General features: G+C 35.6%; 1 protein-coding gene across 1 annotated transcript in view; it reads right to left on the reverse strand.

Moving 5' to 3' along the window:
- Positions 1-16,393, reverse strand: part of LOC132555923 (serine/threonine-protein kinase SIK3-like) — a 50,162-nt gene extending 33,769 nt beyond the window's left edge. The window contains exons 1-4 of the mRNA XM_060220301.1: positions 16,253-16,393; positions 8,791-8,907; positions 4,711-4,774; positions 235-396 (exon numbers count right to left, since the gene is read on the reverse strand). Of these exons, the coding sequence (XP_060076284.1) occupies positions 235-396; positions 4,711-4,774; positions 8,791-8,907; positions 16,253-16,393 (484 nt within the window). The remainder of the gene's footprint in view (positions 1-234; positions 397-4,710; positions 4,775-8,790; positions 8,908-16,252) is intronic.

Below are 16,393 nucleotides of genomic sequence, written 5' to 3' on the forward strand. Positions count from 1 at the left end.
TGATATTGTCTGAAATAATCTTTAAAATGTAAATATAATTTATGTAAACCTGATGGCATTTATATCAGTACTAAATGCAATTAAAAAAATTGTTCAATGAAAACGAGACATTAAAGAATGGTGTCTTTGCTAAAAATTACTACCACACAGTGACGCAATATTTTTGCTCCCAATAAAAAATATTTTTCAAACAATGACTCAGACGTGTACATGATGAAGACTGACTGATTTTACCTGCTATTTTGATATTAAGGTTGGCATCAAGTAGAAGATTTTCAGCCTTCAGATCTCGATGTACAACACAGCGACTATGACAGTAAGACACTGCAGCCACAATTTGTTTAAATTTTCGTCTCGCCTCCTTCTCATTCATTCGACCATGTGCGACTAGGTGATCTTCAAAACAGAAATATAAAAAGTTTGAATCTCCAACACCTTGCGATGCTAAACCAATCTAATATATATAACATAGCCATGCATTGCTTAGTTAAAGAGAAGACGACATTTGAGAACAATCAATCTAATACTTCTTGAGAAATAAAAAACATTCATTTTCAAAATTCTAGATGGTTTCCTGTCAGCCATTTTGTGTTTTTTAATATGTCTCCAATTCAAGAGGCCACATCAAGGGACCAAGTAGAACCTACATGAAAGTTGAGAAAGTTTTTGCCTGTAAATAGTTAGAACAATCTCTCAATGTCAAAATCCAAGATGGCCACCAGTCAAGTCAGCCATTTTGATTTTCTAACAAGTCCCAAAAGCAAAAGCATGCAACCAGGGGCCAAGGGGAACCTTAATGTTAAATTTGAGATAAATCGTTCGAGTTATTCTCAAGAAAAAGCAATATCAGAAACTGTAAAAGGACTTAAATGATGTGGACAACAGACCACACACATCAAACCACAATGGAAAAATAAATCCTGTACAACATCACACTAAAAACCTCCTAAAAGTTTTACATGTGTAAACAATTTATTGTACTAAAACAACATTGATAATTATGAGATACAAATATGATGATGTACCTATGATATGACATTTATCAAGGAGTTTTACTGTGAAAAAAGACATTCTGTTTCTTTCATAATGCGATTATGTTTTTCAACATATTTTAAGTACAGTAGTTATCTGCTATAGGTCACTGATTGACCCTTTGACTTGTCTAGTTAGTTTAATGGCAAACCTGATAAGTAGGTGCTAACAATATATACATACATATAATCTCCCAATCAATTATGACGTCTTGTTATTACGTCACAGACATTGTATCTAGGCAATTTATTAAGTATAATGAAAATTTAGGAATGAAAGTGCTAATGCTTAATTTGACATGTTGTTTTAAGTTATTCTAATATATTTCACCGGACACAAAGAATTCAACTTTTATATTTGAAGATCTATCAGATGCAATATTATAACATAAATGTATTCCTAGCACCTGTAAATAATATATATTCATATACATATATATACATAGACATATTCATATATATCTACATATATTCATATAAATACATATATATATATATATCATATATATCTAGATATATTCATATATATACATATATATATATACATAGATATATATAGGTATATATATACATATATATAGACATGATCGATCAGGTAAAACATTAGAACATACAAGTGTTCATAGAGACTGTAAACAATAACAGGCTAACGAGCCAAGCTACATCAAGCACCTGCCTTATTACTCAATCTAATTATTACCTCAAACAAACGATCACATTTCTACTCTATATTTAATTATTAATTTTAATGAACAAGAGAAACAAAATATCAACTAAACATAAAAATCTCTTATCTTATACAAAACGGTATAAAAGATGGAATCAATAGTAATTATGACCTTGACCTTCAATATTTGCTCTCATTATCAATCTGAATAAAACTGATGTCTGTCCCATACTGACTGAATAAATACAAAGATTCCTGTAGCCTATATTGTTGATTAAGCTTACTCTTTCCTGAGCACCTCGACTTATTCTCCTCATTTATTTTCAATCATCCCTTTGGAAAACTGTTTTAATCTTTTGTGATAATATAGCCATTCAACATTTTTAGCAATTGTCTTTTACCTTTTAGTTTGTTTGATGTTGTTTCCTTTAGGATCGCTGTCTTTCATCGGCTGATGGCCCTAATGACCTTAATTGGAAAGCTTTTGTGTTTAGAATTTGGCCATGTTTCATTAATTTAGTTTTCAAATTAAGATTTTATTTATATGTCACTATTATCGAAGTATTATGTTTCAGATTATTAAACTACAAACAGAGACAAACATAACTTAATGATCAATGACAGATGAGAAAACTGAGGGATGGTCAGGCCACGATATTAACTCACAGGTCCTATGTACCTGGTCAGCTAGAACTAAAAGGTCGTCACATCATTTACATCCTTGTATTATATCACAAAGTCACATTCCGTAAATAATGTTAATCTAATTTTCACCTGTTTCAAGGTAAGAACAAAATCATACAAGAGATCCCAGAGGGATCTTGGCGCCCACCATTTGAGGATCTGTTTTCAGTTCTTGAAGATTTGTTTATTTTTTTTTGTTTGTTACAGGTGTAAATGTTCATGAACTGGTCTTTATTGAATGTACTCAATGATGGCACATGATATTTTTATTAAGCACCTATTAGCAAATATCATTTGAAAAAGATCCCAAAGTATTATTAGATAGCAGTCAGTTACAGGTGGATAATGGACAATATGCTTGTGCTGTATTACTGTCGACATCCAAGATGGCTGCCTGTGGGCCACCTTGATTTCAAATCAGTCCAAAAAAGGTACAATGCACAACTAGGGACCAAGGGAAACCAATATCTATGAAATATCAGAAGGATCCATCCAGTACTTCCTCAGATATAGCAGTATCTCATCTATTAGATAGATGGTGGGCTAATAAACAAACTACATACAGTCTAACCTGTATTAAACGGCCACTGTCGGGAAATTATAAAAGTGACCTTTATAGAGAGGTGGCCTCTTAATTGAGGTTTCTTATTTTCGAACCCAAGTTGCGGCAATTTCCACATTGACATTTGAATACCGTTTAATAATAAGATATAAAACATCATCTGTTATTATTTATTATCTTGTTAGCAAGTAATTTGAAGACAGACCAATCTTTATTTTATGACACAACTATAACTACAAAAGAAAAAAACTGAAAGGAAGGCATGTACACGTTTTAATGAAGCTATTGAAAAAAAGAACGGATGTCCGATTGTTTCGAATGGCTGTCAATACATTCATTTGCTATCAGATTGTCATTCTCCATAAGACAAGACAGAGTATCACACTTGCCCTCCTGTATTACAAACTTTTTCATTTTTGCCAAAGAATCAATAAAATCATTCATTAACATAATTGGATTGACTTCACTCTTGTCACATTCAGTTTCGATATCATCTGTCTCCTCTGATTCACAATCCGTGTCCTCCTCTCGAATGCGTGCCAGTATTGAACCACTTCTATGTTAAATCATTAATACCTTCATTTCCTGATTTATGTCTTTTACTTTTCCTTTCACACATTATTTTCTATTTCTTCTAAAATTTCGACTTTTCTTTTTAATATTTGGAGAATTTGTGTCCTGCCATCACCGAGGTCTTTAGCAACGACCCGTGCACTTTTTCCAGTCTCAAGCATCGAAAGTGCATTGTAGCGCTCTTCAAGAGTTAAAGTTTTTTGTTTGCTGCTCATATTTTGAAGTGATTTGCCACAATAGTGATAATAAGCCTGTATTGTGTATACCAATGACATAAATGAAATCAAACTCAATATAAAAAGCATAGAGAATTGTCTTTACGTGCCATCAGCTGTTTTCTTTGTAGGAATGTTCATGTGGCGAGAAAACGTGATTCGCAGTCAAGAAAGCTTGTCAAATGACTTATGGTCAAAACGGCCGTTTAAACGAGGTTCGATTGCGAGTTTGGGGATGAAAAGGGTGGCCACTGGCCACATAAGACAGGTAACCGTTAAATTAGGTATCATTAATGAGCAAAATCGATTGGGAGGGTCTGAAAACGGCCATTATAAGCAGGTGGCCGTCTTAACTAAGGTGGCCGTTATGACAGGTTAGACTGTATTTTGACTTTCACAAAAACGCCTTAGTTTCTTTCAAGCTTTTGTTAAAACTGCAGAAACTTTGAACCATAGAAAAAGAACAGCATCTACTGTGTGCAGTTTTCCATATTGTAAAACTTTGTATGCTGGGTGAATCATCCCGTAAATAGCCCAGGTCATTTTGTGATGTGGTCTCCTTCAGGTAGACGGAGGTCAGAAGATACAACAAGGACAACACAGATCAAATTCTCAGTTTCCTGTGACACACAAACTGCTAAGGGTAGGGAGTGCCGAACAACGACCTCTGACCTTCAGTTGAGGTGACGTATAGAAATAGTGCGCTAACCTAAATCAAACCTACAGAATTATTGGCTTCCCCATATATTGAGAAACTGTCAACCTTGTTATTAATATAACTCATGTGAAAAGTCACAAATTCATCAGAACCCTAACATCATTACATCATAAAAAGAAAAATTATTCTGAAATTGCTTACGTCTCAATATTTTCAGCCACAAAAAAAATTGAAATGTAATCAGAAATATTAATTGTATAAATGACAACGTTCATTAATCATTCGATTGAGAGCTGATCACAAAGCCATGACTTACTTACCAAATATTTCCCCTCCACTAGCGTACTCGGTGACAAGGTATAACATACGCTCTGTCTGCATCACCTATACCAAGATTGACAGGTACGTTACAAATATAATACAAAATACATGCATGCATATAATGATTATCTCCTTATAAACATAATATATACAGAAAGATACTGATCAGTTCTCTGCTGACATAACTCATTCAATTTAAGATATTCTTACAACAATTGATATTCTAGACACAAAAACATGATTTTATTATAAGCAAGAATATGCAGTCAGCTTCCTGACAACAGCCATAAAGGACCTGTATTACTTACCTGTTCTCTAGCTTATAAAGAAACAACTTCAATAGGATGAGTTTATATTTTTGTAACTTTTATATCTATACAAAACATCATATACCTCATCATACTACATATATATATGGGTCTTTCTTTGGCTCATTTTAGTGAGAAAATTGGCAAATTGGAAATGGAATTCTCAAGGGCTAATTAAAATAATTTCAATCTTGAAGGAGGTCACCTTTTTGCTGCAAAAATCCCTTAAAAAGACAAACAAACAAAATGATATGTTACAAGCAATGATGGAATTTTCAAGCTCTTTGGTCTTCATTTCAGAATACAACTGCACCTTTTTAGATAGTTAGGAGTCAATTAAAGGGTAAAAATTCATGCCAGAAAGACAACAGGCACCACGCCACAGCATAATCTCACTTACACTATGAGGTAGGTGAGCTAAAAATAAGTGATGGTGTTCAACAAACTTATATAAGGTTGTAACTGTGGTGCTGACATTAACCTTTCATAAATCTGTCACATGACCTCATCTAAAGCATTGTTGTAGTCGGCCTCTGTGTAAAGTTTTATTAATATTCTGTAAGAAATCTTAAGCTGCTGAGGTGAATGTAGTGATTCCAGACAAATCACCTAAAATGGTGAGTGAGTTTGAAGGAGTTGTCCACAGCAGTGGACAAATGGACAGACAGCCGACCAGAAAAACTTGGTCCCCTACATTTACTTTAAAGTCATTCTAAATTTTACATATTTTTATCATTGCATATGACAGGGTAACTGTCCCTATTAATATGTTATAAGACAATTTTAACATGAAATCTGCAGGTACATGTACTGGAATTGAAAAGCCTGATAACAGATTCTTTGTTTTAAAGTACAAGAATATGACTTTGTTAGAATCTTTCTAAAGGGATATTTCCAATCAAATATTTCTTATATTTCATACATACAGGTCTCCCACATTGCAAATAATTGTGGTTTTTTTTAATTCTACTGAATATGCTAAACTGTTGTGTAATGCTCTATGAGCAGCCAGAGTCATTTAAAGGACGTGCCAGGTTTGGAGGAAAGCTAGAGTTCCAAGAGAAAAAACACTGCCCCACGGCCAGGACAGTACCTGGCAACACCCCCACGTAGGCCTCAAACCTGCAAACCTAGAGGTGGAAGGCTTGTGATATAGATGGCATGAGGTTTTAACCACTTGGTCACTACATACCCCAAACCAAAAACAGATCTCTATCAGGCCAGCTTATTAAGTGGTGACTTGACCACTTGGCCAAAGCAGCTCCTAATTCTACTGGACAGGAACAGATCTCTCTCAGGCCAGCTGATAATGTGGTGACTTGACCACTTGGCCAAAACAGCCCCTAATTCTACTGGACAGGAACAGATCTCTCTCAGGCCAGCTGATAATGTGGTGTGGGGTTTAATGTCTAATAGACACATTCACTTTAATTTCAATTTATCATTTATTCATTAGTAATTTAAAATCACAGAAGCGCTCAAATTGATCAAGAATTGATCGTCTCATTTGAAATACAACATCAGTACATTACATTACTGACAAACCAGGTATAAAATATACATATATATATATATATATATACCTTTCATGACGACTTTTCATTTTAAGAATTTCTGACCATGAGAGATAATTAAAATTTACATTGAGTACATGTGAACCAGATATAAACATGAAACACAATGGATCGACTTTGTTGTAGATCTACCCTGTTTTGTAACAATAGAGCCTAGATCAATAATACACAATGTTAACTTTATCAACAAAAGCAGAACAGAGACACTGCACCATCCCACCCCAATCAATATCATACACTAAGGATGTGTTATCTGTGACCTAACTTCATCAACAGTGATCATTAAACACTGTGAGCTGGTTATTTGTATATAACGGTGTAATTTATATTGTCATGACACCAGCAATATCCAGCATGTCAATTGTTATTACAGCTCTGAAGGTTTACATAGGGGCCATGATAAATCAGTCACTGGGCCATTGGCCTATATAAAAGTGCAGTTCACTAAATCAGGTCAAGGTTCATGTTTACTGGTACAGATCTTGAAGTCGTGAAGCTCAGACACAATGATATTTATACATAACACAACTACAGAAAAAATCAGTTAATAATCTTATCTATGACTGTAAACCACATTCTTCTGTCCAAAGAAAATATAAAATACATAGTTTTTAAACATTTATAATATTTACAATGAACAGATATGGAAAACATTTATATATTTATTTCCTTTGATGCAGTATTCACTTATAATTGGTGACAAGTTTTTATTAAGTAGCATTTCTAGTTAGTTCATCTTGTACCAGATATTCAAATTTAACTTTTCAGTTGGAGCCATTTCCTCTCTCAGCGAACTTCATAAATATTAAATTGAATATTGTATTCCATTACAAGAGGCCCACAGACCTTAACAGTCATCTGACTGTAAAGATCTATATATGAAAGAGGTGCAATAGGCCTAAAATAAATTTGCTCAACTACTCTACAGCTTACATAGAAGACATTGTTGGTTCATAAAAACATTTTCTGTAAACTTGAAATCATATCCTTTATAAATGCTACTACAAAAATGCCATTATTCCGAACCTCCTGGTTGTTGAGAGAAATTTTTAATATCACTTGATGCAAGAGATCTTGAATATCAATATCAACAGCCTGGACCTTTTGTTATTGAGAAGAAGTTGTTTGAATATTTTAACACATTTGACCCGTGCGACCTTTAAAAAGAAAAAAAAATGTCAATCTTTCATTCCAGCATGCTACAGGCCGATTATCAACACTCTGGGCCTTTTGATTTTAACACATTTGTCTCTGGTGACCTTGAAAATGAGTCAAGGTCATTCATTTTATCAAACATGCTATGGGCCCAATATCAGCACCCTGGGCCCCTTGGTTACTGAATAGAAGTAGTTACAAATTTTTTTGACATATTTGACACCAGAAACTTTGAAAGTAAGTCAAGGTCATTCAATTAAATAAATTTGGTAGCCCTTCATCCCATTATGCTACAGGATCATTATCAGCACTCTTGGCCTTTTGGTTATTGAGAAGAAGTTGTTTGAAGATTTTAACATATTTCATCCCTGTGATCTTGAAAGTATGTCAAGGTCATTAATTTTAACAAACTTGGTAGTCCTTCATCCCATCATGCTGCAAGACCAGTAACAGCACCCTGGGCCTTTGGAGTATTGAAAAGAAGTCGTTTGAATGGAAAGTTTACGCATGGTGGATGGTGCACGATAACGGACAAAACACGATGGCTATGATAAATTGAAATATTGAAGTTAACACCAGACCATTTCAGTCTTTTTTCTCCTTTAATAAGAAGATTTCTAAGCTCAAATGCACGTCTAGCTTTTATTCCTTTTTGTCAGCAATATTTAATCATTATCATAAAATCACATTTTTTATGGTAGAACTAAAACAAATCTACATACATTTTCTTTTAAAATATCCTTTTCTGGCATATCCATCTCCCTGTATTACATCATGTTTGTATTTTGAGATATTACAGAAGTTTTGATAAAATTCCTTACCTGGTAAAGAGGTATCATGTTGGGATGTTACAGAAGTTTTGATAAAACTCCTTACCTGGTAAAGTTTTATGATGTTGTGATATTACAGAAGTTTTGATAAAACTCCTTACCTGGTAAAGTTGTATGATGTTGTGATATTACAGAAGTTTTGATAAAATTCCTTACCTGGTAAATACGTTTCTATTTTGAGATATCACATAGGTTTTGATAAAATTCCTTACCTGGTAAAGACGTATGATGTTGGGATGTTTCAGAAGTTTCATAATTTCAATTTCTCTGTAAATTTTGTTAAGGTTGTCCTCGTCCAGTTGTGTCTTGTCTATGATTTTGATTGCCACCTGGTAACAAAGATGATCAATGATAACTATCTATTGTACATGAGGAAATATTCAGTCAGTCAGGTATCTAATAATAGAAGAATTAGGAGCATTGTAATACATGTAGTCTGAACTTTGTTTCAAACAATGCAAACCTTTACATCATTTTTCCTGGTCCAAAATTGTAGTTTTAGAGTAATGCTCTGGTTAAAATTTTAAAAATAACAAAGGGCAATAACTCCTAAATTATGCAAAAGAGGGTTCTTTTACACTGCACTTCCCCTTGTTGAGATCTTTCTACCTATGATGTTTTATGTTGATACATCTTAATGACAAAATTATGACGGACAGATGAAGCTGCGACTGTATGCTCTCCTTTTGAGGAGCATAAAAAAAGTTTTACTAATTATAAAACCCTACATATTAATTATTACTTAAATTGTCATATCATGCATGAGCAAGCTGGCACAACTTGAGGCCCCAACTCTGCATATCATGCATGAGTCAGCTGGCACAACTTGAGGCCCCAACTCTGCATAACTAGTGATTGGTATAAAGCTCTTGATGTTGACAGGTGTATACTGTGAAAGAAGAAAAGTGCTTCACTACATTTATCGATCATAAAATTGCACACTATCCATATTTATTGCTTCAAATAAATAAATGCAACACTTTTAGATACAGGTCTTGTACTCACTAAATTCTGTAAGATTTTTTTCTGGCGAGTCTAAAGCGCTATTTCTATAACTTTAACGAGTCTAGTTACTAAGAGATAAGTTTGGTTCCGAAGTTTCGAAGGTATCCCAGCTACAGCAGGAAAACATGAGTCCAGAACTCAAAATATCTGAATCCTCAAAATCACTGTCTAATGCTTGTGTTATGAGAGCTTTTACTCTATATGACATTGAAAACCTGAAGAAAATGTTCTGAAAAGAGACACAGATGTTTCATAAGACAACTGAATTATATTTAACTATTAAACATTAATCTCTTGCGTTATGTTCAATCCACACAACTCAGCTGTCAAATACTGATATATCAGTAGATGTGTGCGTTTTACTAGTTTATATCACTTCACCTACGTAATATCCAACAAGATGAAAAACAAACGAAAACTGTGATTTCTGAGTCAGTTAATGTAAGATATGAAAGTGAAACAAATACACTAGATATGCTGTAATTAGCACATTTCCTCACGCTAACAACCTCTACAAGTCAAGATACCACTCCTAACTTTCTAAAGTAATGACAAACAGATATTTCAATTTTAACAACAAATGAAGATTTTAATTTTAACGACAAATGAAGATTTCAATCCTGACTTGTGATTGGTGGAAATGCACACATATGCTGATCTTTTTGTCTGCTCCTGGCAGTAGGGATTCAAACCACCATTGATAAATAAAAAATACTGCTATTTTTCTAAATACATTTCATTACATCGCAACGACAATTCTTCTGCTTCATTGGCAGAAAGAACAAAAAATACATCCATGTAAACAAGAGTCTGCTTTTCAATCAAAATTTTACAGATTTGTTCGGGGAATTTTGCAGCAAATATTATTGGGCAATATTTCCATCTATTTTAAGGGTTGTGCGAAATGAATTGAAACCTTGAAGGTCTCCCTCAATCTGAAAGAATTCCCAAAGAAGACACGAATTATGCTATGATATGAAACTGTGAAATGAGAAAATATCGTGTGAATTGGAAATTAAAGTTGTATATCGGTCGGTTAGTTGATCGGAATTCCTTCGCCACGACTACTCCTGTTTCTGGGCATCATCTCACCGACAAATGTCAGCGGTCTGGTGACGTGTTAAAAAAAAAGAAGAAGAAAATTATATAATTCAGCCATATTATTTAGTGACCGGTTATGGGGAGAAATCTTAAGTCCCTCGTAGGGGAGATAACTTAAGTCTAGAGTAAATGTGAGAATTTGAGCAAGGCTACAGAGAAAATGAGCACTTTTTCATCCATAATTGCTCTTTTCATATCCTAGAAGTCTTACTGTTGTGTACCTCGTGAAAACCCACACGATCATGAAGGTAACCACTTACGTACCTTTTCACAACCAAACCCTGAAAGGCTAGGTGAAAGGGCAAGGTGTTACACTGTGCCACCTGACCACCCACTAGAAGTTAACTGTACTTATCTAGAAATCTGGGAACATCAAAAATGTGTGAACTATGATTTCCTTTTTAAATTAGTCTGCACCCTGAAAACACTTCAACTTTGATTCAAAACTAGTGCCACCATGCACATTACACTTTAAATTTACAACATGAAGAACAGTATCTGCAGTGTCTTACAGGAATTTGAATGGGGGGACTTATCAGCAATGAAGTCCTATATGTCAATTCTGAATAATTTAAAACCAAGAAAAATTGAGGCACAGAATTAAGTTCAATATTGAACAATTCAGTACTGGTGGGTACCCTGTATAAAACAATTCAGTACTGGTGGGTACCCTGTATAAAACAATTCAGTACTGGTGGGTACCCTGTATAAAACAATTCAGTACTGGTGGGTACCCTGTATAAAACAATTCAGTACTGGTGGGTACCCTGTATAAAACAATTCAGTACTGGTGGGTACCCTGTATAAAACAATTCAGTACTGGTGGGTACCCTGTATAAAACAATTCAGTACTGGTGGGTACCCTGTATAAAACAATTCAGTACTGGTGGGTACTGGTGGGTACCCTGTATAAAACAATTCAGTACTGGTGGGTACCCTGGTGGGTACCCTGTATAAAACAATTCAGTACTGGTGGATACCCTGTATAAAACAATTCAGTACTGTTGGGTACCCTGTATAAAACAATTCAGTACTGGTGGGCACCCTGTATAAAACAATTCAGTACTGGTGGGTACCCTGTATAAAACAATTCAGTACTGGTGGGTACCCTGTATAAAACAATTCAGTACTGGTGGGTATAAAACAATTTAGTACTGGTGGGTACCCTGTATAAAACAATACAGTACTGGTGGGTACCCTGTATAAAACAATTCAGTACTGGTGGGTACCCTGTATAAAACAATTCAGTACTGGTGGGTACCCTGTATAAAACAATTCAGTACTGGTTGGTACTGGTGGGTATCCTGTATAAAACAATACAGTACTGGTGGGTACCCTGTATAAAACAATTCAGTACTGGTGGGTACCCTGTATAAAACAATTCAGTACTGGTGGGTACTGGTGGGTATCCTGTATAAAACAATACAGTACTGGTGGGTACCCTGTATAAAACAATTCAGTACTGGTGGGTACCCTGTATAAAACAATTCAGTACTGGTGGGTACCCTGTATAAAACAATTCAGTACTGGTGGGTACCCTGTATAAAACAATTCAGTACTGGTGGGTACCCTGTATAAAACAATTCAGTACTGGTGGGTACCTGTATAAAACAATACAGTACTGGTGGGTACCCTGTATAAAACAATTCAGTACTGGTTGGTACTGGTGGGTATCCTGTATAAAACAATTCAGTACTGGTGGGTACCCTGTATAAAACAATTCAGTACTGGTGGGTACCCTGTATAAAACAATTCAGTACTGGTGGGTACCTTGTATAAAACAATTCAGTACTGGTGGGTACCCTGTATAAAACAATTCAGTACTGGTGGGTACTGGTGGGTACCCTGTATAAAACAATTCAGTACTGGTGGGTACCCTGTATAAAACAATTCAGTACTGGTGGATACTGGTGGGTACCCTGTATAAAACAATTCAGTACTGGTGGGTACTGGTGGGTACCATGTATAAAATAATTCAGTACTGGTGGGTACCCTGTATAAAACAATTCAGTACTGGTGGGTTCCCTGTATAAAACAATTCAGTACTGGTGGGCACCCTGTATAAACAATTCAGTACTGGTGGGTACCCTGTATAAAACAATTCAGTACTGGTGGGTACTGGTGGATACCCTGTATAAAACAATACAGTACTGGTGGGTACCCTGTATAAAACAATTCAGTTATGGTGGGTACCCTGTATAAAACAATTCAGTACTGGTGGGTACCCTGTATAAAACAATTCAGTACTGGTTGGTACTGGTGGGTATCCTGTATAAAACAATACAGTACTGGTGGGTACCCTGTATAAAACAATTCAGTACTGGTGGGTACCCTGTATAAAACAATTCAGTACTGGTGGGTACCCTGTATAAAACAATTCAGTACTGGTGGGTACCCTGTATAAAACAATTCAGTACTGGTGGGTACCCTGTATAAAACAATTCAGTACTGGTGGGTACCCTGTATAAAACAATTCAGTACTGGTGGGTACCCTGTATAAAACAATTCAGTACTGGTGGGTACCCTGTATAAAACAATTCAGTACTGGTGGGTACCCTGTATAAAACAATTCAGTACTGGTGGGTACTGGTGGGTACCCTGTATAAAATAATTTAGTACTGGTGGGTATCCTGTATCAAACAATACAGTACTGGTGGGTACTGGTGGGTACCCTGTATAAAACAATTCAGTACTGGTGGGTACCCTGTATAAAACAATTCAGTACTGGTGGGTACCCTGTATAAAACAATTCAGTACTGGTTGGTACTGGTGGGTATCCTGTATAAAACAATACAGTACTGGTTGGTACCCTGTATAAAACAATTCAGTACTGGTGGGTACCCTGTATAAAACAATTCAGTACTGGTGGGTACCCTGTATAAAACAATTCAGTACTGGTGGGTACCCTGTATAAAACAATTCAGTACTGGTGGGTACCCTGTATAAAACAATTCAGTACTGGTGGGTACCCTGTATAAAACAATTCAGTACTGGTGGGTACCCTGTATAAAACATTTCAGTACTGGTGGGTACCCTGTATAAAACAATTCAGTACTGGTGGGTACCCTGTATAAAACAATTCAGTACTGGTTGGTACCCTGTATAAAACAATTCAGTACTGGTGGGTACCCTGTATAAAACAATTCAGTACGGGTGGGTACTGGTGGGTACCCTGTATAAAACAATTCAGTACTGGTGGGTACCTGTATAAAACAATTCAGTACTGGTGGGTACCCTGTATAAAACAATTCAGTACTGGTGGGTACCCTGTATAAAACAATTCAGTACTGGTGGGTGACCTGTATAAAACAATTCAGTACTGGTGGGTACCCTGTATAAAACAATTCAATACTGGTTGGTACCCTGTATAAAACAATTCAGTACTGGTGGGTACCCTGTATAAAACATTTCAGTACTGGTGGGTACCCTGTATAAAACAATTCAGTACTGGTGGGTACCCTGTATAAAACAATTCAGTACGGGTGGGTACCCTGTATAAAACATTTCAGTACTGGTGGGTACCCTGTATAAAACAATTCAGTACTGGTGGGTACCCTGTATAAAACAATTCAGTACTGGTGGGTACCCTGTATAAAACAATTCAGTACTGGTGGGTACCCTGTATAAAACAATTCAGTACTGTTGGGTACCCTGTATAAAACATTTCAGTACTGGTGGGTACCCTGTATAAAACATTTCAGTACTGGTGGGTCCCTGTATATAGCAATTCAGTACTGGTGGGTACCCTGTATAAAACAATTCAGTACTGGTGGGTACCCTGTATAAAACATTTCAGTACTGGTGGGTCCCTGTATGAAACAATTTAGTACCGGTGGGTCCCGGTATAAAACAATTCAGTGCTGTTTCAGTAGCTCTTGTGTTAATATAATACCCTCAATTTACATAATTTATATATAGGAAAACTACATTAAAACTAACTTGTTTAATGTGAATTAAACTGTCATTCCATTGACTTTATCATATAAGCCCTGCATTGATGAACTCTGGCATTGATAAGTAAGGGAAATCAGGATTGTTATATAACTGAGTAGTTGGTAGAGTATGATGCATGTTCTGTTGATGAACATTCAAGCTCTGGCATTTATAAGTAAGGGAAATAAGTGTAACCCTGGTAAAATACTAGCCGCAATATACCACTCGGTTAGAGAGAACTTCTCTTTAGCTCAATAGGTTGAGCGTCAGACAAGTAAGTCAGGGGTCCCGGGTTTGATTCCTAGCGGAGGCATTGAAATTAATAATGACCTCTGTTACATAAGCATTGTTATGTAACTGAGTAGTTGGAAGAGTATGATGCATGTTTCGCATTTGGTGCTACTGGTGCACATGAGCCTTGGTAGTCATTCAACAGAGGTGACATCAATGAGTGTGTGTGTTGTCTTCACTCTGACAGGACTTTCCACCCATCTACCCTTAATTCATGTAATTAAATCAACATTGCTTGGTTCTGTTAGTCTTGCTTTTCCTGCGATCTAGATGTCGGGTGTTTTGAGTACCAGGTGTGCCTATCATTTGAGAGAGGAAAGATGGACTTTCACCAGATCTTGTCCGAGACACAGGAGTTTTGAAATGTGATGGCGATTTTATTGTACATTTACTCAAATAAACAGTACACGTCCCAGTAACTAGGCAGAGGAAACCCCAGTGCAGATTTTAGGTTATAAATGATTCATCATTTATATTCGTTCAAGAGAATCAAATCTGATCATAAGAATGATTTCTTTCCGCAATAATAATTGAATCCTAACCCAGGCATAAGTTGCTTATTTCCTTTACTTTTATAGTGAGCCAGAGTTCTGATGTTCACTAACACCACAATGACATGTGAAAGTCCATACACTACCATGACCAAACTAATTCTGAAGATGGTTAGTCATCAAGCTATCTATCAAAACTTTCAAAGAAATATCTAAGTTGTATACAACTAAAAACATATCACCTGATTTCCTTTGATTTCAATGTTGTATTTTTTTTTAATTTACGTTTAACCATTAACTTGTTCACCAATTCCTCCTTATCCGAATCTACGTGAGTTTTATCATCGAAACTGGACGCATAAGGTGAAGTTTCAACTGCATCCTTCCAAATGCGAACGTGAAGATGTTCCCAAAACAGTAAATAGTTAACAGGATTTGGTCGATTTATTTGTTATTGTCTATCATGTCAGTTGTGTATATTCAACCCAGAATATGTTATAATAACTATAACCGACCTACATCAAAATTTCGTTTACTTTCCTTCAAAATAACCATCATGAAATATACTATAAGATACATACTAGTTGACGATGGCTATAATGTACTACTTGATAACTCGTCTTTTTACTAAGGTTTATTTCAAAAATAAAGACCTTATACGTGAAACATAAACATAAGCTGGTTTACCAATGAAGCACATCAATTTGGTTTTTTTTTCTAATCGCTTAATCTTCATAACAGTAACAATACATGAATAAAATGTCAATGTTTACAACGTCGAGTTCTAAAACGATTCATAAGGAGTGTAAACTATTGTAAACTTGACGGATTTTGGTGACACTGGGCAACTTACCTTGGTTTTTGTGGCAATATGAGTTGCCAATTTGACAACTGCGAAATTTCCTTTTCCAATCGTCCGTTCCATTTCATAGTAACCTACTCTTACTATACCCCCACTACCAGGGGCCTTTCCAGCCATCTTAGTGGCCGCCAT

Source organism: Ylistrum balloti, unplaced genomic scaffold (assembly GCF_031769215.1).
Source record: "Ylistrum balloti isolate Yb309-2 unplaced genomic scaffold, AGI_CSIRO_Ybal_v1 Utg370528, whole genome shotgun sequence".
NCBI classification, from domain to species: domain Eukaryota; kingdom Metazoa; phylum Mollusca; class Bivalvia; order Pectinida; family Pectinidae; genus Ylistrum; species Ylistrum balloti.